Here is a 27,093-nt window from a genome sequence, read left to right as displayed (position 1 = left end):
ACTTAGAACCAACTGATTTTAAATGGAAAAAGAGGGGGTACGTATTTCGAGAGAGAATGCATTTAACCGTTTTCTCTCGAAAATGAGTCTCCAATAACACACCATTGGGAGACAGATGCCTTTTGAAACTTCCCTATACCCTTTGCTTGCTTTAGTTGAAGGATTTAAGACCACAAAGCTATAAATCCCTATAGTATTTTAGGCTAATAAGAAGAATTAATTGTGCTTCATTGAATCAGAACTTAATAGATCATTTTTCTACCAAATCGTAACTTTGGATTGCAAGCATAGACACATTAAAGGATGATGAAATAATACTTTAAAAGTTAAAATGGAGTCTTCCCCTCAGCAATACTACTACTACTACTACTACTTCCTACTACGTAGTCTTTTAAGAACTTAACAAGTCTATACCTATACAAACATAAACTATCTAACATTCATACGAGGGCGGACTGAATATTACTTACAGCACCTTCAATTTTCCTCCTAAGATAGATAGATAGATACTTCCTGCTTTTTCCATCATCCATTCATATCATCGTTTCCAACCCAAAACAGAAAAACTCTTTCAATATGATCATGATGATGATATCGTCAATGACAAACCTACATCACCACCCACCACCACCCCCACTTGCATCACTTCCCTTTCCCCCCCAAGAGCTTGTTCCTCCTCCCTTCCCCCACTCATTTGCACCACCTGCTTCTTCCTTCTTCACACCTCCTGCTGGATTAGTACTACTCCCTGCCTTATTCCACTCTGAACCTCCCCCCTGACTACCCCCCCAACCACCTGCTTCTTCCTTTTTGGCACCTCCTGCTGGATTAGTACTATTATTCCAGTCTGAACCTCCCCCCTGACTACCCCAGCCACCACCACCACCACTTGCTTCTTGCTTACTACTTGGACCTCCCGTTTCTCCTCCTTTCCACCCACCACCTGATTCTTTTCCACCTCCCGTAGAGTTCCAGTTCGAGCTCCCCTGGCTATTCCAACCACCACGTGATTCTTTGCCCGAACCCCCTCCTTTGCTCCAACCACCTGATTCTTTAGCACCACCACCTGCACTCCAGTTTGAACCCCCTCCTTTGCCCCAGCCACCTGATCCTTTAGCACCACCGTCTGCATTCCAACTTGTGCCCTCGCTTTTCCAACCACCACTACCACCAGCAGAGGACTTGCTCCAACTGGAACCGCCAGGTTGATCCCCACTTGCACCACCACCTTCATTTCCTTGATTCCAACTGCCCTTCCACTGACCCCCCTTCTCGCCACCACCATCACTTCCCCAACTTTCCTTTTTATCACTTCCCCATCCACTGCCACCTCCATTATTGTCAGTTGAATCTCCTCCACCCCAGCTACCACCAGATTGGTCCCTTCTCCCACGGCCCCTATTCCCAAAACCTCCCCTATCTGAGCCTCCTCTGCCCCTAAAACCTCCCCTATCTGAGCCACCTCTGCCCCCAAAACCACCCCTATCTGAGCCACCTCTGCCGCCAAAACCTCTATCTGAATCTCCTCTGCCACCAAAACCTCCCCTATCGGAGCCTCCTCTGCCCCTAAAACCTCCTCTATCTGAACCACCTCTGCCCCTGAAACCTCCACTTCTCCCTCCTCCCCTCCAATTATCACCACCTGTATCTGGAGATCCAAGTACTCCTTTCCAATTGTCTGTTTGATCTTCATTACTACCTTTGCTATTGCTCCAATTATTACTGTTCTTCCAACCCCCACTGCCAAAGTCATTATCGTTCTTCTTCCAACCACCACTGCCAACATCATTATCGTTCTTTTTCCAGCCACCACCCCCACCACTGTCATTTCCTCCAGTTTGCCAGCCACCACTTGACTGACCTACATCAAAAGCTTTACTTTTGCCCCATCCGTCTCCTCCTTGATCTTTTCCCCAACCACCCGAGGACTGATTCCCGGCAGAAGCCTCTTTGCTGATTTTGCTCTCCCAACCAGACGTCTGATTTGCATTTTTATCTACTTCTCCACCTCCCCAACCACCTGTATTCTGACTTTCGCTCTTTTTACTGAATGTAGTGGATTTATCCCAGCTGCTGTTTTTATTATCCCAAGCGGAGTTTTGATTTCCACCAAAGTCACCATTACCACCACTATCTTCTGCTTTATTTTTATTCCAATTTGATGATGAATCTCCTCCTCCAAAAGGTTTCGTGCTTCCTTTGTTCCAAGTGGATCCACCATCACCTTGCCTTGAACTGTTCCAACCATCACCCTTGTTCTGACTTGAATTACCCCAACTGGGTTTTTCGTCACTGTCATTTTTCCAACCAGAAGAGCCTCCTGCATCATTGTTCCACGACCTCCCACGACCAGATCTTCCTCCTCTACCAAAATTTTCTCCTCCAAATCTTCCTCCTCTCCTTCCACCAGAACCACGGCCACCATCAAAAGACTTCCTTCCACCACCCCAGGTATCTTTCTGATCTCCTTCGCTATCACCTGATTTGTTCCAACCATAGCCCTTGTCCTCGTTAAAACCCTTCGATTTGTTCCAAGTATCTGTTTGGTTTCTTTTTTCATCCGCTTCGCCATCTTTACCAACAAAATTTCCTTTACTCCACGACGATGTTCCCTCACTCTTTGATTTGTTCCAACTCTCAGTGGCATCATTCGCATTACCCCAACCTGTTGACTGGGTCTGACCTAAACCTTTTGCTTTGCCCCAACCACTTGCTTCCTCTCCAGTTTCTGCTGGTGGTTGTCCCCAAGCACCAGACGCACCTCCCTGATTCCCGACCACCTCGTTGTTCCAACCATTTTTACCTCCACTATCATTTGCTTTCCAGCTCACAGAAGCTTTACCCCAACTATCTTCTAGATTTGGTTTACCAACATTGTCTTTAGCCTCAACTGCTTTTCCCCAGGCGCCGTCATCAATAGCTTTTCCTTTATCTGAAGAAGTTACAGGATTTTGCTTAGTTTCAGAATTCCAACCTCCTGTACTTTTTCCTGCACCCCAGCTATCTTCTGCAGCTTTTGTAGCCTTACCCCAACTACTAGTATCACTGCCACCAGCTCCTGTGTTGGGAGTAGCTTTTCCCCAACTACTAGTATCACTGCCACCAGCTCCTGTGTTTGCAGTAGCTTTCCCCCAACTATCACTGACAACTTGATTTTGTTCAGCATCAACGGCTTTATTCTCTTGTGATGAATTACCCCATGAAGATTTTTCCCAGCTATTTTCATTGTTCTTCGGAACTGGCTTCGCTCCCCATGCTTTATCATCTTCTTGATTACCTAATAACAAAAATAAAAAGGTCGACCATAAAATATGTTCAAATTAGAACGCTGAAGAGGTGCATGTTTTTGGTTTGAACCTGAATTGTCTAAATTTGAATTGTTTTGGTCAAAGGTACAATAGTCATTTAAGAATAATAGAGATAATGGACTCTGAAATCAGATATATTTTATATCCAACTTAAACAAACTACGAAATCGGCCCGCGTCAGCATTCAGATGATTCGGACAAAAAACAAACATTTTCAAAATCAGTCCGAGTCAGACCATTCCAACATGTCAGGGATGGATTAAAAAAACACCAGTTCAGTCTTAAACCTGGGCCAAAACTCTGAGACTCACCGCTACCAGAGCTTTCTCCCCACGCTCCAACATTAGTTTTCAAATCCACAGCTTTGTTCTCATTTGATGTGTTACCCCACGATGAATTGTCCCAACCGCCGCTTGTCTCTTTCTTAGGGATTGCCTTAGTAGCCCATGGGTCACTTTCGTCTTTACCACGTAACAATAAGAAATAGAATCAGTAAGGTTCCATGTTTGAGGTTAGAGGTAAACCATGAGAAGTAAAGCAAGTTACTTACTATAGGAGTCTTAACATACAGGACAAATTTGAGTTAAACATACCTTTTCCAGAACCATCATTGGCTACAGTAGCGCCAAAAGAACTCGTAAAAGTGGAGTCCAGCTAGGAGAACGACAAGTATAAAAACCCAAGTATTAGATCATTACTGAACCAAAATAGAAATGTAGATACATAATACAATACGAGATGGATATCTGAACCAACCAGTGCAGAAGAATCAGACCAAGGATTCCTGCAAGTAAACAATTAACATCATCATATAAAGATAATGGCATTTAAAATTTATGAAAAGCAAAAGACAGCATTAGAACTTAAATAATATGTGCACATAAAAAACGGTCAATAGATTGTTATGAAGAATTAAAGCCCGAATAGAGCTAACTGGCTAGGGAAAGAATAAATATTTCGAGAGCATCTTAGTAAAACTACAATATAACATGGAGGCACATATACAGGTAAATGTATCTAAACATAGGTAAAACGTCTCAGATACGGTGAGTGTAATATGCCAATATGATTGTACACAGGTGTATTTTTCTGTCCAGAGTTATTATGTCCTTCATTTCTTACTTGTAGTAAGAAAAAATTTGACACTTCACTATAACTTTTTACTTTTGAGCCAATCATTCTTCCATTATCATTATATACACAAAAGGTACTACTTCACGATGCATACAAATTACAAAACCCACATTATACAAAACAAAGAGACTACAATATCCAACAAGAATGATTGGCCCAAAAGTAAACAACTATTACTAACATTGTATTCATTAAAGGTACACTTTGCTGCACATGGAAAAACATATATAATATAACTAATTGTATCAAATCAGGGTAGAACTAGACAGATTAGTGAACGATTACAAATATTAAAATTACCTTTCAGTGCTCAGTGTACCAGAATTCCACCCATCATTGCCTGCTGGTGCTCCGGACCCATCCAGATCTTACAATAAAGATAAGCAAATCAATATATTATGAAGTTAGAAAGAGCTCACAGTCCTAAAAATTCAAAGCTTGGTTCAGAGTAAGGACCAAATAATTGTGTCGCGTAAAAGAATGGCCACACATGCACCTCAGAGAGATACAAACCAATAATGCAAATCAATACTAGTTTAATACAACATTATTGTGTTGCCTATAAGAACCTACCAGCAAATGGTTTTGAACTAGACCCCGAATACCTGGTTGAAGGAACACAGAAAATATAAGTATAAACTATAAACAAATACAGAAGAAATTTCGTACAAGTTGGTGTGAGGAAAATGAAGCGCAAAAAGAAAACAAACCTAACAGACTTAGTACCAGCTTCCGAAAGATGCTCGCTTTTGACTGCAGAAGTTAATTACAGTTAACATTAAAGCAAGAAATTGCAATAAATCTGGACAAAGCTTATTCCGAGTTACAACAAACCTGATATAACCTTCAGCTGAGAATCAAGCTTTACTGTAACATCAGAGCGATAAATGGATATGACACGGCACAGATGCCCCTTCAGAGGGCCAACTTTGATTCTCAAAGTTTGACCAACGGAAAAACCTCCTTCTCTGTCTCCTCGGCGATTACTATTGACTACATTCAAAGCACTACATTAGAAAACGCTGTGAAGCTTAACCAATATAAGTAAATTATGACAACAAGCTTGAGAAAAAACAGAACTAAACTAGACGGCATACATTCTCGAGTGGTTTCCTTTGCTTGCCATGGTGTTTTAGGTGATTGGGGAGATTTTGGAGACACCGCGGAATCCTCAAAACCTGAAGGACCTGTGACATCACCCTGGAGCATCCAAATACACATGGGGATAAGTAAAAGGGTATACAACGAAGGAGAGGGGTACATCTCAACAATGATTCTAAAACATACAGTTTTATCGTGCGAGTGATTAAACTGCTTTACTTTCTCACACAGCTGGGACCTAGTACAGAAGTAACCATCATTGTCCAGTTGCCCCTCATCATCATACACAAATAAGGTGCCTTTGTATATGAGCCTAACAATTCCTTGCCTTCCCTGCAATGCGTGAAGAATGTAAGCTCCGCATAGGACTCAACAAAGGACAAAAAGCAGGATATACGGTCAAGGGGGTCCAACAGTTGATCATACCTCAAGTGGACCTTCCAAAACCCTGATAGTATCATCAACGACTATGGATTTCATATGCTTGTCTAAACCGGTGAATTTCTTATCAGTACATCCCTTCTTTATCTCATGGGGCTGAACGCTTACTACTTTTGCTCCTTCAGAATCTTCCTTTATAACCTGAGTTGAACATTAAGAAGTGAAATAAGAAACAAAAACCAATAAATGAAATAAATTAAATATCAATACCTTGAGAGTGTCGCTTTCCATGCCTATGATTATACCAAAATTTTTTGATTCTTTACGGCTGCAACAGAAAATCAAATCAGAAGCGCATGAATATCAGAGAACTAGAAGAGAGACATTTCAAATACCAGTTATAGTAAAACTTGGCTTACCCAAAAAATACAAGATCATGCAATTCAAAACCTTCCACGTTCTTAGTGCCTGATGTACTAGTTTCAAATCCCTTCATTTTACCCCCTTTCTCTTCAGCAAAACCTTTTGTCGTTCCCTCAATTCCTTTTGATGGTTTCTCAATATTGCAATCTAGAGGACGCTTTTTTTTCCTTTGTGCACCGTAAAGGCCTGAAAGCCACTCCATATCAGCGGGTGCATCCTCCTTAGAAGTCTCAAATTTTATTAGCTCACTGCCAGAAGGCACTACACCGGAGCAGATTAGAGATTCAATGGCTATTTTTTTGTACAGATAACCATCCTTGAGCATTAAACCATCAAGACTCTCAAAAAGCTTCCCAGTAAGCCGATCTCGCCTAAGTTGAATATGAGGGCGGAAGTCCCTAAAGATGAAAAAGATTGAGAACATTAGAAGGGAATAATTCCCCACCATTTACCTACTAATCTACCAGACAGAATGGTTAAAAAAATTACTCAAGTTCCCTCGAACTGATCAATTTCGGAGTTGGCACGTCAGTTTGCTTTACACTTACTCCACCATTCTGCAGAAGCAATGAAATCAGGCACCATATACGTCATATATTAAACAAAACCATTAGAATTTCGGCCATTGTTGTACTAATAAAGGGTGTAGAAACGCAAGAGAAAGGACAATAAGCAATTTTTCATTAACCTCGAAGAACATACTGAAGCAACGAAATACTTTATGAAGTTACATCCATCACTCCAGGGACGTTTAACAAAAATTAGAGCATCCAAAAAATACTTAGAGCTGATACGAGGGTCAGACATGGTCATTTACGGTGCTTGACAATGTGTCAAAATGCTCAGAGATGAACTTGTGCATTCGCCTTCAAGAACACTGACCGACCCTTATCCTGGACAGGTGATATGTCGTAAGTTCAGGGTCTCCCTAACAAGGTCAGGCTAGAAACAATCCATGGGTACAGTCAAGCATTGCAACACTATGTATGATTAGCCTCGGCCTCCTATTACGGCCTTGAAAGGATCAGAGATTGGAGAACATAACTGGGCAATCAAATAAGGGTTGGGAGTTCTCAGTCTTTAACATCCCTGTAATAACATTGTACTCCTCATAATTCAGAATACAACAAAATCTATAGACATTTTCAGTTCAACAAAAATTTAAGGCCGAGATCTTTATACAAGTGCTTAGTAAATTAAGAGTGAGTTTCATATGAAGCTCTTATTAATAATTAACGTACAGGTACAACTATCTGTCGCAGAATGCATGTGTGGGAATGGGAATCTTCTTGGCACTGAAACATAGTCTACCATCTTGCATTGACAGAATTCAGCATTATCCCAAGTCTAATTACTGTACTCCTAAATTACAATAAATTTGGGCATGTCACTACACACTTCACTTCCGTATAGCATAACTCTCATTCTAACATGCTTATGCACTGCTGAGAAGGAATATTCACTTATTAATAGTTCATACCTAAGAGTCAAAGTTAACAACTAAACACTAAACCGATTACACTGATAGACTGATAGTAGCTAATCTAACAATGACTGAAATCCACAAATGGATTACTACTAGTTGTAGGAAAACCAAGCAAAGAAGAAATGATTCATAAACAGAAAATATTTTAGCTAACTAAAGTTAAGTACTATATTATAAGTAGTAACATAGAGGGGCCAGAGATACATCGATTCTTAGAAAGATAGTGACTGCTAAAAAAAAGAGTCTTGAGTAGGAAAATTAATACAAGTTTTTTCGCCAGGGCTTGTAAATCAATTCTTGGGACAAGCTTTACAGTCGCTTTTTTCTGGTCATCGTCAACAGCCGCGACCTACATGAAAAATTAACATAGAAACGGTAAGTACGTGATCCAACTCTGGCTCACTCACGGGTAAAGTACAATTCTATTACCTGTGCTAGGTCTCCTTTGTAGTTCCCGTACTTGACACGGACCCACGTGCCATTACAAACTCCAGTTTGTTTCTTTTGAAGAGAAACTAAGTGAGACAATTCGTTTTTCGGGACTCGTGAAATTCTAGTTGAATATATACTACAGAGCCCCTTGCATGCCTGGAATGAAAAATCTCAGTACCAGAAACATCTAGTACCTGTCACATAGAAATGATAATAACATCAACTATATAATACCTCAACAACATCAGATTCTTTCTCCGCTTCAATATATATATAACCTTTAGCCTGCTCAGGAGCAAATGCTGAAATCACTTGCACTTTAGTTCCAAGAGGCTGCAAATCCACAAACTTCTGCATCAGGCAGAAGACTGAATGGCGCTCACGTCCCGGCTACAGACAAACGATACTTATTATGATATTTCAACAAAAGAAGATATGTAGTATGATATTCCATTTGACACTTAACGAGCAAAATCTATAGAATAGCATCATACCGTGCATTTCACTTTAAATATAGGTGGACCATCATCCACATAAAGTATACTGGAATCATCATCCATTTTAACCTCATAATCATCTTCAGCATATCTAACTTTCCCTGATCCTGGCTTGTATCTTTCTTTCAGTAACTTCTCAATTTCATCGTCACTCAGCTCCTCTTCTTTTGGGAAGACTGGAAAGCTATGTGCCTTTCCAGTGTCAGTTTTGCCTTTGACTCCTCCTCCATCATCTTCATCCATAATATCTGCTTCCAATCAAAACATTAATGCTACTCTTTAGGTTAAGCGGCTAACCACAAAAACTAGTGGATGTCAAGATAAGAACCCCAATCCAGGAAAACAGCTGAAATCCAACCTTATACTGTAAAATATAACCCTGAAACCCTAACTAAACCATACAAAAATGCAAAAAAAAAAAATACATATAATAAGCCTAAAACCAGTATTACCTTAGCAATTTCAGAAGCACTTCCAAAACCTACTGAAATGAAAAGGAAAAAACCTCACTCCTAGGGTTTATGCATACAGAAAATAATCAAAACCAGCACTACTCTAACTGCATGTGACTATAAGAACACATGCACACAAAAAATGTCATCCATAGACACCGCGCACACGAACTTTACAACATTTCGCCCTAATCCGAAGTTAAACCCTAAATGAAAAAACATTACAAGTAAAAAAGGTATCCAAAGTCTTAGTACAGACACTTAAACCAGAAATAAAACCCTAGAAATCGAAAAGAAACCACAATGCGAGCGAAATGAAGAACAAGTTTACCGTGAATGAAGTTTTCTCGTTCTTCTTCATCACTATCGTCTTCATCATCGTCGACTTCGGCAGTAACATCAAAGAACTGAAGAACACCAGTCCTTTGCCTCTTTCTACGAACAGATTTATCAGTATTATCTTTCTTAGTCTTGGATGCGGTAACTTTTGCTACAACTTCTTTACCTTTTCCCACCATTTTTTCAGATGAGAAATTCAGAATCAGATCAAGAAATCACTAAGAAATAAGAAGATCATCAGATAGAGAGAGAAAGAGGGGAAAGAGAAAAAGAGTGAGAGCTGAGAAAAGAAGAAAGGAGCGAAACGAATAAAATGAGGGCGTACTGGGACGATACTGATTCTCTCGCTTGCCCTTTTTACTGAATTTCTTCTTGCTGGCCACGTTGCTTTCTTGCTCGAATATACCCTTCTCTGTACACCTAATTTACATTTATGCCATTAGAATTCGTAAGGGATTGATGCGCCTTTAATTCTTCTGGAGGCGCCAATAGAATGTTTTAAAGACCCTCTCTATAGTATGGGTAGCAAAAAGCAGTTGCGCTTCATGATTTTCCTAGGTTTTAGTCCCGTCTTATGGACACGACAGATCCCTCTCGACTAATGTCGGTAGATCTACTTTAGAGAGCAATTGTTTTAGAGAGATCGTAACTGATTGTTAACACTACTTACTACCCTTCTGTTTTCAGTCGATTGACAAAAAGAGAGATTTGTATCAGTCATCCGATGTGATCTCTATCAAACTCCCAGTAAAAATAGACAGTCAGACTTATCCCTCCAGTAACAGACTGTCCTGGTTTATTATAATAGATTGCTTAACAAAACTGATAAGAGGAGGATCAAAACTTTGGTCGATGGCCCAATTTTGTTTACTAGTTATCTGTCTGGGTTCTGTGGGTGAACTTAGGCCGTCCACCTCATATTTCGATCAAATTGCCAGCTCAAATTTTCGACTCCTCTACTATTTTTCTTTAATGACATAAATGAGTAGAAAAGATTACCGCAGTATAAAACCACTTAGCAGTGAAAAACAAAAACATTTTGAATATCATATAATAGTTGTGTAAAGATGTTACAAGTGCTTGGAACTCGTCTAAATAATTTTCTCGAGTTAATTTTTGATACATTTAAATAAGGAATAATGTTAGAAGAGGTTCTAAGTCAAAACCTACTCGAGACCTACAAGAAATCAACGGTTGATATCTTAAACTCGACTATATTTTTTTTTCAATCTTGATGGACTTTTTCACTTTCTATGGGCGATTGATCCCTATTTAAGTACGAGGTAACGTCATTGCTGTATTAGTCTCTTCTATTATGTTTATTAAATCAGACGTAAAATAAGTCAAATATAAGAAGTTGTCTAAAATAACTTGAAAGAACAGGTGCGTTTGTGATTAAAGCAATTCAGATTTCCCATGACTAGTGAGTAGTGAGTGACATACAATTAGATATTTGGTGCTTCCAAAGTGGAAAAGTTCAAATTTCTAAGGAATATATATGCTTCAAACTTTACTTCTTACATCAAAACACACTACAATATTTCCTTTCTAGTGGTGGTTGGGGTGGTTGTAGTGGTGGTTGTAGACTTGTAGTGGTGGTGTTGGTGGCATGGTGGCGGTAGCAGTTGCGGTGGTTTATTGCCCATCTTCTCTTACTTTTGAACTTTCGACGCCATTTTTTATCCCATCAATACGCGTATCTACCTCCTCTGAAGCTTCTCTAAACTTCTTGTATATATCACCTTTATAAAATTCTCTTGTCCTCCAAACCAAAATCAAGGAAATCATAGCACCAAAAATTGTTGCTGCAGTTATTATAATAAATGAAAGTCTATAACAATGAACTCCATGGCAAACCAAGTCCTTGCCTTCTCCTCTACTTAGGTCCATAGCTTTCATTTGTTTATGGGCCTCTTGATCATAAAGATATCCGGCAACACGCACGTTTAAGATATAAGAACCAATCGGGCTAGCAATCGAACCAAAATTATACAAAGTGGAATAGTATTTAAGCCCAAAAATTTCCGATATTATTGCAAATAGTAAAGGCCATTGAGCACCGAAACAGAACCCGATTATAACCGAAGCAATATAAACAGAACCCGGGAAGGCAAAGGCAATTAGAAGATGACCCGCACAAGAGACTAAAAGGATAACTGAAAGCATTAAAGGGCGAGGAAATCTATATTTTTGTAAGAGAATTTCGGAAGTGAAACCTGAAAATACGCGACCTAGATAATTCCATATACTTATTAGTGAAACAAATGTACTTATACCTCGTTTCGAATAACCTAACGAAGAACCAATTTGTCCGAGATTATCTATTGCTGTTAATGTTCCACCAACACCACAACTTGTAGCTAAGAATAGAACTAGCATGTCAATACTAAAAAGTGCTTGTAAAATTGTATAATCTTCACCTCTACTTGGTGGTTTGAACATAGTTCTAAAACAAGATCTTTTCTTTATCTCAGAATTTGATGTTGGTAGTTGAGTAGAACCAAGTATGGACGTTGGTTCTGGTCCTGGTTCTGATACATGAACTGGGACAGTCGGAAGTTCGATTTTGACTTTCATGATCTCATTATCACTAGTACTTAGTGAAGAATCTAATTTTTTGTTCTTGAAGAGCTGAATATCTTCTTTGACGGCAACGAATATCGGAGAAAATAGTATAACAAGAACAGCAGCGGTACTACCGAAATACTCAGCTCGCGAAAAACCCGGTATAGTCTTCTGAATTATGATCATAACCATTAAAAATCCAGCAAGAATAAGAGAAATATAAAGAAACCTATAAAAAACTTTGAGTTCATTCGCTTGTCGAATAACTTTCATAATCCTAATAGTATGAACAGATAAAACAGAAATAACAGCAGGAAGAACAGCAACAAGAAGAATCAAACCTTTAGAATCATCTCCATAAAAAGCATGATAAAGTTGAGTTATAATAGCACCACTTAATCCAACAAAACCTTTTAATAAACCAATAACGACGCCTCGACTTTCAGGGAAATTCTTAACACAAGTTACTAATGAACCAGTATTAGCAAAAGCTTGAGAATTAGCACCAATACAAATATAAAGACACATCTGCCAAATATGTGGTTTTTGTATATGATTTGTCACTGATAACCATATCATAAAATAACCAGCAAAATTCATGGCAGATCCAATTGATAAAATTACCCAAGGTGGTGAAACTTCATTGATTAAACCTGATAAAATTCCAACATTTGCTCCTAAATCTTTAAAGAAACTTAGTAAATTTAAAGTGGTCTGATCATAACCCAGACTAGATTTTATGTCAGATGAGTAAATACCAAAGATATAAGTTGCTCCTGATGCTGCCATTATTAGGAATGAAGCAAATACCATGAACCATCTTCCTCTGTAAATTTGCCATGCTAAGTGCAGAAAATTTTCACTACCAGAGTTATTTGATACCACCATTTTTATCTATCTAAAGCAAATACCAAGAGATTAAGTTTGGTTTATGTTTTTTGATTTTTTTTTGTTTGAGTGTGGGTATCTAATTTTCAGTGGGTTGTATAGATTTATATAGATATATTAGTTGACTAGGAATCTATAGGTGTAGATTACTTTTATGAAAAAGGTGAGATCTTGACCAATATTGTTGGAGTTATCATCCCACTTGAGTGGTAGGAAGTGATGGTGGTAGGGGTGGGAATCGGTCCGGACCGGTCGGTATCGGACTCTAACTTCATCGAACCGGTCGACTCGGACATAAACTGTTGGCGACCACCTATTTACTCGGGCGGACTCGGACGGTCACTCTCAAGAATTCTTTGTCCATTGACCGTCCAAGACCGTTTATTTTACCGGTCCAGTCGGACACCGGACGGTCTCGGTCCGGACTTTCCAACAAATTTACTTAATTTAGAACTTTATTTTTATCACCACAAAAAAAATTACTTACAAATGAAGATGTTTAGCCCAAGAAATCAAAAGTAAATATAAAAAAGAAAAAACACAGTTGATCATCATTTGACAAGATATAATTAAGCCATGCACTAATGTTTGGTCTTCCAGAGGACTATATGACTATAGCCAACGATCCTCATATATTCATATGTCTATAAAATTCAACGGTCAACTTCTAAAAATGAGGACAATTTAGTCGGTCAACCTATTCGGTCACTCGTACCGGTCGGTCAGCGGTCGGTCCTTCGACATAGAATTTTGACCGTGACCGTCCGCCAATTCTTTCGGGCCGGTCGGACACTGACCGTTATGACCATCGGGTGTCCATGGACACTTTTTATCTCGGTCGAACGGATCGGATAGCGGTCTTCCGGATCTTTTTCCCACCCCTAGATGGTGGTAAGTTTAAAGAGTGTGTGAAATACCCTTCTTAGTTTATTTTTTTATTTTTATTTTTTTAGGGTGAGAGAGGTCCAAGACTACCCGACAAATAGAACCAACCTCCAATTTTACTGAAAGTCATTCGTATCGTGTTGTCAGAGGAGAAGATAGTCTTCCAAATTTCAATGTCTGAACTGAAGAAAACTATTGTTATTATCTCACATCATTAGTGGAGGACACGTTGGTCAAAACGTAAGTGTGAGCGGAAGCTTTATTTCTCCTTATAGTATTTCTTGATACATTTTGTTGATATGAATCCGAGGCGACAAAAAAACCATAGACATTAAGTTTTGGTATCAGTATTCTGGTACATGTTAATTTAGAAAGTAAAGCCTTAGACAAGATAGGCCCCATACTAGTTAAAGTTAATGGCCCCAGTCTATTAAATTACTTATCTTCTCCTTCTCCCACACCTTATCACTAGTGAATGGGGCATGCTAGTTTAATTTTAGCTTCCTAGGGAGAAAAATATCCTCTTCTTTTCTACGAATCTAAAGATTTCAATGTCGAACAAAGAGTTTGAATTAAAAAGAGCGAAATTCGTAGTTAGTTTTTTTTTTTGGAAGTCGACTACGATCTACGTATGTCGTTACATTTGACACTTGATACATCATAGATATGATAAGCTCGATAACCGCCCACTCAAACACTAATAGAACCGTGCCTATAATCTTGAGTTCATCAGATTAGTCTTCAAACTTGAAAATTAAAGTCGACTAATTGGCAATTGCTTATTGTCATTATTCCCTAAATTCTTGGAAACTGGTTGCGAAAACATAAAAACTACTAGTCAGTAAGACGCCTGCTCATCCTTACTTGCGTGTTGTCGTCGGAGGACTTGAGTATTCTATCTTGATAATAATCTAAGTAAGAAAATTCTTGGGTAAATATCACATTATTAACAATAGTGACATGTTAATCTAAAGAAGTCCATTATTTATGTTCAATCATTGAACTAAAATCCAAAGAACATCATGTCATATCGTCACAAGCGTGGTCTAAAAAGTCATTTTCCGACAACCTTCTTATTTTTTTTCAAACTCCTTGAAATACCTTGTTATAGGATTTAGATTTGATTGTGGTAATTTCATTTTTATTCTAAAAATGTATGGAAATAATGCATCACCCACAAAGCTAAAGATCTCTGGTTTGGTTCCATGGCACTAAAGGTTAGCCAAATTCTCACCATTCAAAGGTGATCCGTCTGTGCACTTTGATTTTGAATGTCAAGTCATGACATTAATGTCATTGTATTTACATGTTTGGCATATATAAAGGTATGAATATTCTGCATTCATTACTCATCTACAAACATTTAACCAATATTTCCTTTCCTACTTACAACTCTCACTTTGGTGATTATTTTGACTAATTTTAAATGGGCCGAGTAGTCTTTATTTTTCATAAGAACTTTTTAGTACATACCAAAGATTAGAAATTCTCAAAACATATTCGTTGTTTCCGAACATGTCTATGAATTTCTTAACTCAGAGCTAGCGCCTTATCTAACTATTTTTTTATTTGAAATTATCAGCGGGTTGAAGGGACCCTACCCTAAACAAAAAACTGAATAAAAAAATAAACAAATGATGTAAATGAAATAGAACAAAAACCAGACTAAGACTGTCTAACTCTAATTACACCCATTTTATCATCGTTCACGATCTTCTTAAGTTCCTCTGTTAGTTTTGTCAGTAACATTTCTAAATACCTTCTAGTTGGTCGTATCTTTGATAGGAAGTCTGCAGGTTGATTAATCTCTCTAAACACATGTTTAATCGAGCATTCTTCTAGCTGGCAAGTGACTCGACATTGACTGTTTCTAGCCTTATCTAACTATGCTGACGCATATATCTGTATTCGTCTATCCAATCTTTTAGAAGTGCATCCTATTTTCTTCGAAATGAAATTAAAAGGCATAAATACAAATTAATGGTCTTCTATAACATGTTCAAAACAACGGATTAGTTGATTACCAACGACATCATTAACTTATGACTTTTCACCATCATCATAGGATATTCAACAACTTAAAAAAAATATAAGATATTCCACTAGTTAAAAAAAGTATAGGATATTCCACACTTTTCTTGATAATAAACGAGAGAATGTTTTTCTCAATATATGCATCATTGTATATCTTATAATGGTCCAATACTTATCATATATTCTTCTTCTTCATCTACTTTTGACATTCATATTCTTCACTAAAGTTTGATAGGTTTGGTTGGACTTTTTGTAAGACCCTTATCATGTCTAAGTTCTTATTTATGGTTCATCTATTTTATAGGTTGGGGAATGCACCAATTTCTTGTTTTCCCAAACTAATTTTTCACCTTATTGAGTAATTTAGTAGATTTTCATGGGACAATTTCCAATTATAAGTATAAATAAAGAGGCAAGAGCAATTTATATACGAAACAATGGAGGTATTTTAAGCAAAAACTAAAGACGTATGTCCAACTAAAAAGACAGGAATGGAATACGAGCAACTCCCAATTTAAATATGTGCAGGCAGAAAATCAAAGACATAATATATTTATATATAATAATTTTCTATAAATAATGCATAGTTGTATACTTGTATTAAACAGTTTTTAAAACAAGATTATAGAAATTTGTTGAGAAAGATGTTTTTTTTTTAATTTGTTGAGAGAGTTGAGAAAGATGTTACTATAACAAACATCAGAATTCCAATGAATTCTTAAAAACAGTGTAGTAGCTTGTAAATGACAAATTACTACGTAGCTATGCTGCAATCTTAAGGGTGCCTTTCAATCTTTGATTCTAAGGCCCAAAATTTGGGAATCATAGAAACCAAACTCAATTTGAAATAATATTTGAAAAACAACTTATTTTGTAAAAGTATAATTTTATCCCAAACTCAACGTGAAAAATATTTATGAAATTTTTTGAACAAATCTTAGTTTGCTCTCAACAATTTTGTACATTTCTAAACAAATTTGTACATTTCTGAACAAATTTGTTTTTGTTCAAAGATTAGTTTGCAAAAATGTTTTGCATTTTGTCTTTGTATTTGACAAACGTAGACGGACACTAATATTTTAGCTAAATTTTTTTTGACGAAAGAAATGTTTTCCGCATTTCTTTTGGGGTATTTAGCGATACCCCTTATCCCTAATGTCCAATTAGGGATGCCCCTTTTTTAATTGGATATTAGAGATACCCATTTTTGTACTTAAAAGTACAAAACTACCCTTGTTCTTATTGTTTCTTTTTATTTCTTCGATATCTTATATCTCTTCGATGTTATGTTTATCAACTTATTTTCGTTTCTCATAATTTTTTCTCGTATCTATCTTTTTTTGATTTACTAACAAAATTCATCAAAAATTTAAAAAATTGATAAATCACAACAATTCATTCAACCAAAATATCACAAGTCTCGTTAATGTAAATTCCCACAGCTGAGCCCAAACCCAAGCCCGCCCCACTTAATTCTCTTGGTTCGGGTGGGATCAGCATTCGGGTGCGGGCACCCCACAACTTTGTCGGACCCGGGTGTGGTGACGGGTATTTCAACAGTCGGGTGTTGTAGAAACAACACGTACAACCTCATTTGTTCTCCACGTGCTTCTCACTTTAGATAGCTACTATTGCATGCAAGCCACCTTTCCCATCGTTTGCTTCCTTCCTGCTAATCAAAAATTTCAGTTTCAGGCACCAAAAAACCATAAAACTCTCTTAATAAAATCCAAACTGAGAAGAAGAAGAAGAAGAGAGATGGAAAAAGTTCTAATCTTTACAGTGGGTTTTACAATACTACTGACCTGCGCAATTGCAGTTACTCATCATCATAGTGATGCAGTATTAGAAGAAGAAGAAGACCCAAGAATTTATCAAGTTACAGAAAACCAGAGCACTAACAGAAAATTTATACAGAATGGAATTCTGGGTGGTGATACAGAGAAGAATTTCCAGATGTTCATCAAAACTTATAGTAAAGAATACTCAACCAGAGAAGAGTATATTCATCGTTTGAAGATTTTCGCTAAAAACATGATCAGAGCTGCTGAACATCAAGCTTTAGATCCTACTGCTAAACATGGAGTTACACCTTTTTCTGATCTTTCTGAAGATGAATTTGAAAAGTTATTCACTGGTCTAAACCATGGTGGTAGTGGGTCTTCTTCTCAAGTACCATTTAATGAAGTTTCTTCAACAGCAAACACCTTGGAAGTTGATGGTTTGCCTTCAAGGTTTGATTGGAGAGAGAAAGGAGCTGTTACTGGTGTCAAGATGCAGGTAAATGAATTGTAAATCTCTCTGATATCATGATTCATGATGGGTAGACAAAATTTTGAGAAGAGGAGTTTGATTTTGGTGTTTGTTTTATTGAATTTGATGAAGGGAACTTGTGGGTCATGTTGGGCTTTTAGTACTACAGGAGCTGTTGAAGGAGCTAATTTCATAGCAACAGGGAAGCTTATTAATCTAAGTGAACAACAATTAGTAGATTGTGACAACAAGGTTAATTACTGATCTCTTTAATCTCTTTTTTATAAAATAGATTCAAAAATTAAATCTTGGGTCTTACTTATTTAGATCCTAAATTTGAACTTGATGAATACTTAAAAATTTGTCTTCTTTTCTTTTTTGTGTTTTGTGAAGTGTGATTTGAAGGACAAGAAATCATGTGATAATGGATGTAATGGTGGGCTAATGACAAATGCATATAATTATTTAATGGAAGCTGGAGGATTAGAAGAGGAAAAATCATACCCTTATGCAGGAAAGCGGGGAGAATGCAAATTCAATCCAGAGAAGGTTGCTGTTAGGGTTGTGAATTTCACCAATATCCCTCTTGATGAAAATCAAATAGCTGCACATTTAGTCCACCATGGCCCTCTTGCTGGTAAGAGTTCTGCAAAACCAAATTGCTACTATTTATTAGGTATGAAAATCAAATAACTAACATGATTTGATGATTTGAAATGCAGTGGGATTAAATGCAGTGTTTATGCAAACTTACATAGGTGGAGTTTCTTGCCCACTAATATGTGGAAAGAAGTGGATAAATCATGGAGTTCTGTTAGTGGGTTATGGTGACAAAGGATTTTCAATTCTAAGACTTGGGTATAAACCTTATTGGATCATAAAGAACTCATGGGGTGAGAAATGGGGAGAACAAGGTTACTATAAACTATGCAGAGGCCATGGCATGTGTGGGATGAATACAATGGTCTCTTCAGTTGTTACTGCAACAACCATTTGAGAATTTCACTTCTACCCATGTAAGTGCCAACCCAACTTTTAGGGATGATATCTAAGTTCCAACTCCTGTTAGTTTCTCTTCTAGGTTTTCTCTCTTCCTCTGCAAGATTAAAATGTTCATTTGATAATAGCACTCAATCAAATGAAATAGCAAGTTTATATGAATGAATCTACATGGGTGTTCAATCAAATGTTTGTATGTTCATACTATAAAGATGGAAACTTCAACAAGTGTTTCAGCTCTTTGAAACTATACTCATTTTTCTTGGGAATTTTGGATGCCTAAATTCTAGGGTTTCTTGAAGTACTTGGTTTCTTACTTGTATTCTCATTCTAAAAACAGATTGAATTTCGTCTGAACAAATACAAAACACACAAGAAATTGAACTAATCTGAAGGGAATATACAGGTTGAAGAAATCAAATAGAAGTAAAAGGAAACCCTAATTACTGAATAGAGTACGTACCAGGGGCGAAAGAGAAACCACATCTGAACAGAGGAAACTGATTAGGGTTTTCCCGCGCTTCTTTGCCCTAGCCCTAATCGATCAGTTCTTTTATCTCAACATCACGAATCCCCAATAGTTCTTCCCCGCACTCATTTCCCGCGAATTTGAGATGGGATAAATACCAATTTAGCCCCCAATTTGTGACGAACAGAAAATTTTGGGCCTCTATTGGTACAATGTTTTAGTTTGGCCCCTGAGACCAAGTTCCGCTGGCCTTCGTTAGTCAATCTTAATTCTTTTTTTACCTTGTATTTGAAAAATACATTTTCCTATGTTCATCATCTCAACAAAAAAAAAAAACCTATGTCCATCTCCGATCCTCTTTCTTTCTCATCGGATTAAGTCAACCGATAGGGTCTACCATTTCCAGATACCTTCAACCGATTTTATTTCCAATATTTTTCTCTTTTCTCCTTTCTCTCACCACCGCCACCATTGTCATCATCATTTTCTTTCTCCCTCGACCTCCAGTTTAACATAAGCTTTGATCTGAAGCTTTTGTTCTTCCAATTCTAACATAAGCTTTGATCTAAGGAGAGAGGGGATAAAAACTATGGTGGTGGTCAGAATGGAGGTAGTGCAGTGTGGTCAGAAGGCGAATAATATGGTGGTGGCATAGTGGTGGTCACAGTGGAGGTAGAGTAGTGGTGGTCAGGATGGAGGTGGCATGGTGGTGGTTGGAGGGGCTAAAATCAAGCCTTCCAATTGTTAGAAGATTTCTCCTCACATTTTCCTAGTTCCACGTTAGAGAAGGGCTGCTATCTAGCCACCTAAAATATAATGGGTGGAGCCTATGCACCTATTACCAATTGATTTTGAGTTTAGATGACCACAAGCTTTTTTTTTTTTGTTGAAATGACCGCAAGCTTAACATGATATAAGAGCTAGGTTCAAACGTGATACGTTTAGATACCACACGTGTTCCACATCTCACAAAAAAAAAATATGTTAAGCTCAGAAAACATCACACGTGAGGAGGGCGTGCGAGAATAGTCTCACATAGGAGAAGGAATGTCTTAAGGTTATCTCCATCCATTACCAATTGGTTTTGAGTTAGATGACCACAAACTCATTGAACACCCGGCAACCAAACCTGTGAAGAAAAACCCCTTTAACAAAAGTATATTTCTGAAAAAATTATTTGTTTTCATTAACAATAAGATAAAGAGAAAACAATACCAAACCCAAGAATACACTTACAATAAGATAAAGAGAAAACAATAACAAGTAAAATCAATTTCACACAAAAGCAAATACTGACTTCATAATCAGAAAAACAGAGGTTTTTTATTTACTATATGGAAACACTATTAGGAATTCCTTTACCTGTAAGCCCACCAAGTTTGCTAAGATCAGCAGTATTTGGAATCAACATTGTATATGGCATATTCACTGGCCCAAATCTATTCCTCAAGTTTCCTTGTTGATTCAAATCTATTATTCTTTCTTCAATCTCCACCAATGTCTTACCAAATTCTTTAAATGCATCAATTGCTTCTTTATCTGATGTCCAATCCTCTGGATAATCTCTTTGTCCTAGATAAACTTCATCGGCCGAATATCTAGAGAAACCCTCAATCAGTGAAACTACAAAAAGTGTGTCTAGTTGACTAGTGATTGTTTTCAAGAAAGCTAACTCAGGGTTCGTCTCAAGCTCAGTATACTCTTTCGTTCCGGGCTCGGGCATAAACCGTCGGCTCTTAGTAGGCCTATTAGGAATGTAACCAGCATAAGGATATTGTCCAAAGTTAACTGCAGCATGAAGTGCTGAGGCTACCCATATAATAGTGGTGCAAGTTTGAGTTAGGTCTGATAATGTTTCCATCTTGGGCCACCATGGTTCATCTTTCTTATCACAATGGCCTTCGGTTCGAACCTCTTCCCACCATGATTGTATCTCTGAGTCTTGTCGGATTAGATCGTCGGTTGGGTAGTAGAATGAACAATAGTCGTGAACCCATTTCTTTATAGCCGACCAAATCTCAAGCCCGTCCACTGCGAACGGGTAGTCTTCAATTAGTAGTCTCAACCCATGTTCTTGTGTTGGGTCTGGAACTGCAATTCCTCTGAATCAACCGAAATATCAAAAAATTAGTGACAAGAATGAGTTTATTGACAATGCACAACCGAAATTTTTGGTTTTGGCTAATTACCTCTTAATGAGATCTTCAGGGAGGGCTTGTTCTGGGAAAGTCCACTGAGTTTTATAGATAACAGCAGACATTTCCATGGAAAACTTCCCTTGGAATAGAGTTCTTTCGAGTCCACCATCTAAACTAATGAGAATCTGACGGGCTATAGCGTTTATATTCATCGTATCTCGATAATGAGGTTGTAGAAGTTTGAAAATTGGGTGAATAACACTCAATTGTCTATTAGTAGCAATTATGAAAGGCTCGATCGCTGCATGGGTGTTCAACCTACAGCACAGAAAACAGTTAGTGTTATTAACACTCAAATATTTATCTGATTCTCGTGTGTCTGACTTGTCTGAATAGATGAATCGTAGTTACAGAACCCTACCAATGACTGATAACTTGATGAACACCAGAGTCGTTCACGGCAGCATAAGCTTTAGCAAGCTGCCATATTGAGCCTTCAATTTCGTGTTGTTGTTCTTCTTTGGGCGGTGTATAAACCTTATTGACTGCACCATACTTCTCTCCATCCGGGTGCACCAAACTCAACTCAATAGCTAATGGCTTCAAAGTCCCATCCTTTTGCAATAAAAGGACTGTTCTTGCAGCATAAGTCTTTGTCGGCGTAGCATTTATTCGGTTCAAGAACGGCATTATTGTATCGTGATGGTCTAATATAAATAGCTTATTGGTGTTAAGTGCCTGCAAGAATAAACTTCAAATTTTCAGCTTTTACGGTCCGATCTGAGTAGCTCAGTAGGTGGGTGTATGAGAAAGCCTACTAATAGTGGTATTAGTACCTCTTCTACTGTTAGGCCGCTTAGGTTCTTTTCGATGTGTTCTTTGGTTATTGAACTTGTATGATCTCCATATTGTTCAGGATCAAGCTTGCTAACTGGTGGAAACTCCTGCAAATTATTGAGATAGAAACAAGAAAACCATTTCAATATTCCAATCTTGAAATCGAAAAGCATTTTAATTTAAGTTTGTATCTATACTTGGAGAAGGCGGATAACAACTGGGTTAAGTCCTGCAAGCATTTCTCGACCAAATTCTTCATCAGTACGCCAACCAAACTCGTTCTCTAAAGATAGAAAAGATAAAAAGAATAAGTTATTACTCTATATGGTGGTGTTTTTCTATTAACCGGATCTGATCTGCGTGAGTCTGACAATCTGACTTGTCTGAACCTGAGTTTTCTGAGTCAGATTTGTTTCTGAATCTAAGTTGTCTGGTTCAAACATAAATCTGACTCTAAAAGACCCAAAATCTGCCGCCCGAGTCAGTCATTCAGACGAGTCAGATGCACGGTCAAATTTAAAAAAAAATAACATTATGAAATCTGACTCCTGTCAATCCAGATCTCTAATCGAATTTCATATCTGAAATTGAAGAAAGACATACACCATAAGTCCATTCGATTCAAATAAACATCAAACTACCTTTTATGACACAAGGGAGGGGAAGTTGCAAGACTTTTTCGTTGGTACGAAAAACTTCTCTTAGACTCCGAAAAGGAATGGCGTCTCGAATTGTATGTAATATCTTTCCAGGAGAAAGATTAACTCCCCCTTTATAGAGGTTTAGAACGTCTTCGAAAGTGTCGAATTCATTTGGTGTTCTATCACACATTCCTTTGATTCCAGGGAGGAAGAGTTGAGCTAAAGTCTTTATAGAGTTTGCTACAAAATCTGACTTCTTCAAGAAGTTAAATTTTTCATCTCTTGGAACATAATTGTCTAAATTCAAAAGGAACAATCTGCTCTCACAAGAAGGATCTGTTCATACCAAAAAATACTAGTTAAAACCCGAAAACAATATATATAAATGATTGATCAAAGAGTAGATGAAACATAAAGCAGGACCTGTTTTTGTTGGTTTACGACCTGTTCTTCCTCTCCGTGGGTAAGGTAATTCAGTTGAGTTCCCTAGAGTCGGGCGAGAAAAGTTGGGGCCTTTGTCCGGCTCTCCTAAATCGTTGTATAATGCATAATCATAGACTCTGTCCCACTCCTTGAGCTCTCCTTTTCCATCTCCTCTGAGGTTTTTAAGCTCATCTTCCCTATATTTTCGAAGAGGTATTGGTGTTTGACATGTTGGGTAGCTCTGCAACAACACTCATGAATTTCAATCTTAGTTGCTCAAATTTCAATTTCAATAACATTGAAACGAAAAAGACAACAATTATAATAAATTCTTTGTTGAAATCGTAGATGTTTACCTTGTTAGTAAAGAAAACGCGATTGTAGTTGTAACGATAGGCGGGGTAGACCCAAGAATCGCAAATAAAGTGAACGGAACCGAATCCTGGAACGTCATAAAGAGTGAGCGTCTTGAGGAAGAACTCATTGTGGTGATGGTTCTTTATTAAAAATGCCCCCGGGAACCCAAACGATTCATCCCACTCGAGCGTTACCCCGAACTCAGATGACCCTGCTTTGGCCGACGATATCTTCTTGACCCATTCCTCTAAGTAGGCTTCTTTTCCCAATTTTCCTCTCATTTCATTACCTATATCATTCAAAGTGCAAGATTTTATTAGAAAGTCCTTCAAAACGAAGTGTTACAAGAATTTTGCTCCGACTATTGGTTTTAAATTTGACATAAACAAACTGAATACGTACGGCTACTCCACTTGGGCTAAAACCCATATAATATAAGAGTGCCTAAAAGGCTAAAATAGTCCCACATTTGGCTAATCTTGTATTGTGAAGAGAGATAGGCTAACAGGAAGCCGACCGACCACCCCTGGTGGTGACTCTAGTTGAAGGTGGTACAGAGGACAGGAGGAAGAAATAAGACAAATTAAAAATAAAAAAGAGATTGAGGAAGGAAAATGGGACTCGGCCCAACCTGTGAGTATGTGGCAGGACAGGATTCAGAGATAGGAAGTTGTACTTTCTCTCTGTAAGTCCTGTCTGCCCTTATACTTGGGTGGGAATTCAGCTGGGATAGTGGCAGGGTAAACTATCACTCTTGATCGTAAAACTACAAAGTGAAAAATAATCGTAAGAGAAACAGAAACATTATTTTCAGTTTGAAAGAGGGAGGGAGAGAGAGAGACCGGGGTCGCCGTGATCGGCACTGATAAGCTGCAAAGAGACACGTTTGCCGAAGACCTCAAAAAGACGATCAATGACAGAAGCACCAAGATCAGTATACTCCATAGCATTCTTCTTCATTAGCTCTACTTTCCCTTTTATGTTTATTATCTTTGTTTCACTTAATAAGTGTTCATCTTTCTCATCGTTCAATCCGAAACACTTATCAAACATCGCCATACTCCGATTCTATTACACTCCGATTAATCTTCTCTCCAAACCAAATAGCCAAGAAGTTGAGGAATTTAGCTAAAACTTTGATTCTTAAATAATGTAAGATTGAGACTGTTTCATGTGTTTATTTAATTTTAACAATAAATAATTAAAGAAACTAATTACTGTTAACCCTTAATTAAATCACGATAAATCATTAAAGAAACTAACCAATCACATGTACAAAGAAAGAGTTGACCATAGTTCTGTTGTCATGTTCATCCCCATACTAATTATCATGGATCTTACAAATATAAACAAATTGTAAATTCTATTACTACAAGGGCTAGTTACCTCTTTTTTTTTTCTCTTTTTTTTTGTTGAAAAGGGCGGGTTACCTCTTCAAAAGACACAAATAAATAGACCACTTACAGTTTATATATACGTACCCTTTGTTAAATCGATGGGGATAATAGAAATGGTTGACGTAGTTAATGGTGACAAGTCAATCCGTACCTAACTAATAAATTACTTGGTTGTGGTCTAGGTGTGGTATTTTATACTAACATCGACAGTATAATAAATGAAGTACAATAAAATATTTGACTTTTTTTTTGCATAAATAAAATATTTGACTTGTTGTGTGTATGGGCTGAATTTGTAGAATTTGTCAATGTCTTTTCATTTCTCAACAGAAAAAAAAAAGTCTTCTTCATAAAATATTTGAATATATTTTCAAACTTAATAGAGTAGTATATGGGGCTAAAATAGCCAGTTGGTCCTAGATTTGTTCCATGTATTTTTCAAGTGTATTGGGTGGCCTGTATCCGATTCAATAATTAGAAGTGCCTATAGAGTTCGGTTTCCTTTGTTATAGCCCATATTGAAGTGCACAGGGATTTCCTTTCTACCCATTCAAACACAAAAGTTGAAGGGAAGTTTTAAGAGCTCTCTCACAAATGTCAAAGTCGCCTTTAGCTCGTGATCTTGACTGGTATCAATCTAATGGGAGGGGACTCATTTAATAAATCACTCTCGCCCTGTTGGTCAGTACATATACTCTCCAATGCAGAGGTCCCAGGTTCGATCCTATATAAGTGCAAATCCAGAAATATTAAACTTGGGTTTATAAAAAGTAGTTTATGTACTATATTTTAGCCCATTTAATTCTTCAGGCTATAGGCCATTTAACTGGTCCGACTTTAGGCTCAGTAGTATTTCGGCAGTTATCGTGCTTACACATCGTCTCGATGTATCAATGTCTGGTTACGACTAACGTAGATCGTAGTCGATTTATTAAAAAAAACAAACCCACAACAACAATTAAGGGATTGGCAAAGACGACTCAGACAAGAGTCTCGTAATACCTAACCTCAAATCCAAGGTTAGGACTAATTTCTTCTTCTTCTTCGTTACAAACCCTTTTGTGCTCTTATCATCATCATCTTTATCTAACTCGAATTGGGTATGTTTAGTTTCGCCCAAATTTGGTTGCATTGACTTCCTACCCTGTCTAAAGTCTAAAATGTTGCAGATGTGCAGAGAGAAGAGAAAAGTGTACAGACGGCAATTAGAGACGCTGCCAAAAGAATTGACGTGGTGGTCGTCGTAGTGGAGTTAGAGTGTGGTCAGAATGAAGGTGGCGTGATGCTGGTCGGAGGGGCTAAAATCAAACCTTTCAACTATTAGAAGAATTCTCCCCACATTTTCCTTTCCACGCTGTCAGAATAGTCTCACACGCTCCCATGTGAGACTATTCTCACACGCCCCCTCACGTGCGGCATTCTTTGAGTCTAACACCGTAACACGTGTGTTTTTTTCTTTACGGGTGACGTGGAGCAAGTGTGGCTTTTAAGCCTGTCACGTGTGGACCTAGCTCTGATACCATGTTAAGTTTGTGGTCATCCAACTCAAAACCAATTGGCAATGAGTGGAGAGGACCTATATCTTATATTCTTGATTGCTAGTTACCCATTTTCCCATGTGAGACTATTCTCACAGTAGGACCTCTCTATCTAT

General features: G+C 37.8%; 4 protein-coding genes and 1 long non-coding RNA gene across 7 annotated transcripts; 1 reads left to right on the top strand and 4 right to left on the bottom strand.

Annotated features, from left to right (window-relative positions):
- Positions 1 to 210: 210 nt before the first annotated feature.
- KTF1 (kow domain-containing transcription factor 1) lies at positions 211 to 9,930 on the bottom strand. Of its 2 annotated transcripts, XM_086638454.1 has the most exons (19): positions 9,546 to 9,930; positions 8,760 to 9,010; positions 8,500 to 8,655; positions 8,263 to 8,421; positions 8,099 to 8,182; positions 6,837 to 6,904; positions 6,344 to 6,745; positions 6,195 to 6,252; positions 5,970 to 6,125; positions 5,730 to 5,876; positions 5,540 to 5,642; positions 5,277 to 5,435; positions 5,153 to 5,195; positions 5,016 to 5,047; positions 4,743 to 4,809; positions 4,065 to 4,092; positions 3,902 to 3,962; positions 3,620 to 3,769; positions 211 to 3,277 (listed from the first exon to the last, which is right to left on the bottom strand). In XM_086638454.1, exons 1-19 carry the CDS (start codon positions 9,730 to 9,732, stop codon positions 615 to 617), a joined length of 4,974 nt encoding a protein of 1,657 aa, XP_086494580.1. In that variant the 5' UTR covers positions 9,733 to 9,930; the 3' UTR covers positions 211 to 614. The 2 variants fall into 2 exon arrangements, with proteins under 2 accessions (XP_086494580.1, XP_086494579.1); XM_086638453.1 differs by having other exon boundaries at positions 5,540 to 5,876; positions 9,546 to 9,927.
- Positions 9,931 to 10,941: 1,011 nt separating this feature from the next.
- LOC147546412 (protein NUCLEAR FUSION DEFECTIVE 4-like) lies at positions 10,942 to 13,213 on the bottom strand. The gene has a single exon (XM_086633685.1). The coding sequence runs from the start codon at positions 13,004 to 13,006 to the stop codon at positions 11,189 to 11,191; it is 1,818 nt and encodes a 605-aa protein (XP_086489811.1). The 5' UTR covers positions 13,007 to 13,213; the 3' UTR covers positions 10,942 to 11,188.
- A 3,264-nt stretch (positions 13,214 to 16,477) lies between these two features.
- On the bottom strand, positions 16,478 to 19,793 carry LOC147546410 (uncharacterized). The gene is made up of 4 exons (XR_015223263.1): positions 19,641 to 19,793; positions 18,683 to 18,824; positions 17,315 to 17,594; positions 16,478 to 16,726 (listed from the first exon to the last, which is right to left on the bottom strand). It is a non-coding gene; the product is annotated as an uncharacterized LOC147546410 (long non-coding RNA).
- On the top strand, positions 17,592 to 19,365 carry LOC147546411 (Papain family cysteine protease). Its single transcript, XM_086633686.1, has 4 exons — positions 17,592 to 18,205; positions 18,311 to 18,430; positions 18,572 to 18,815; positions 18,901 to 19,365. The coding sequence occupies exons 1-4, from the start codon at positions 17,684 to 17,686 to the stop codon at positions 19,173 to 19,175; spliced, it is 1,161 nt and encodes a 386-aa protein (XP_086489812.1). The 5' UTR covers positions 17,592 to 17,683; the 3' UTR covers positions 19,176 to 19,365.
- Positions 19,794 to 20,807: 1,014 nt separating the features above from the next.
- On the bottom strand, positions 20,808 to 25,517 carry LOC147546409 (putative linoleate 9S-lipoxygenase 5). Of its 2 annotated transcripts, none has more exons than XM_086634001.1 (9): positions 24,674 to 25,517; positions 24,042 to 24,331; positions 23,686 to 23,926; positions 23,263 to 23,598; positions 22,819 to 22,904; positions 22,621 to 22,728; positions 22,206 to 22,522; positions 21,836 to 22,102; positions 20,808 to 21,748 (listed from the first exon to the last, which is right to left on the bottom strand). In XM_086634001.1, exons 2-9 carry the CDS (start codon positions 24,321 to 24,323, stop codon positions 20,977 to 20,979), a joined length of 2,409 nt encoding a protein of 802 aa, XP_086490127.1. In that variant the 5' UTR covers positions 24,324 to 24,331; positions 24,674 to 25,517; the 3' UTR covers positions 20,808 to 20,976. The 2 variants fall into 2 exon arrangements, with proteins under 2 accessions (XP_086490127.1, XP_086490126.1); XM_086634000.1 differs by having other exon boundaries at positions 24,885 to 25,210.
- Positions 25,518 to 27,093: the final 1,576 nt, after the last annotated feature.

This window comes from Eschscholzia californica, unplaced genomic scaffold (assembly GCF_041429995.1).
Source record: "Eschscholzia californica isolate CP2 unplaced genomic scaffold, dmEscCali1.0.p SCAF_4, whole genome shotgun sequence".
In the NCBI taxonomy this organism is placed as follows: domain Eukaryota; kingdom Viridiplantae; phylum Streptophyta; class Magnoliopsida; order Ranunculales; family Papaveraceae; genus Eschscholzia; species Eschscholzia californica.
Note: the sequence above shows the minus strand (reverse complement) of the source record. Positions and strands in the feature narration are given on the sequence as shown.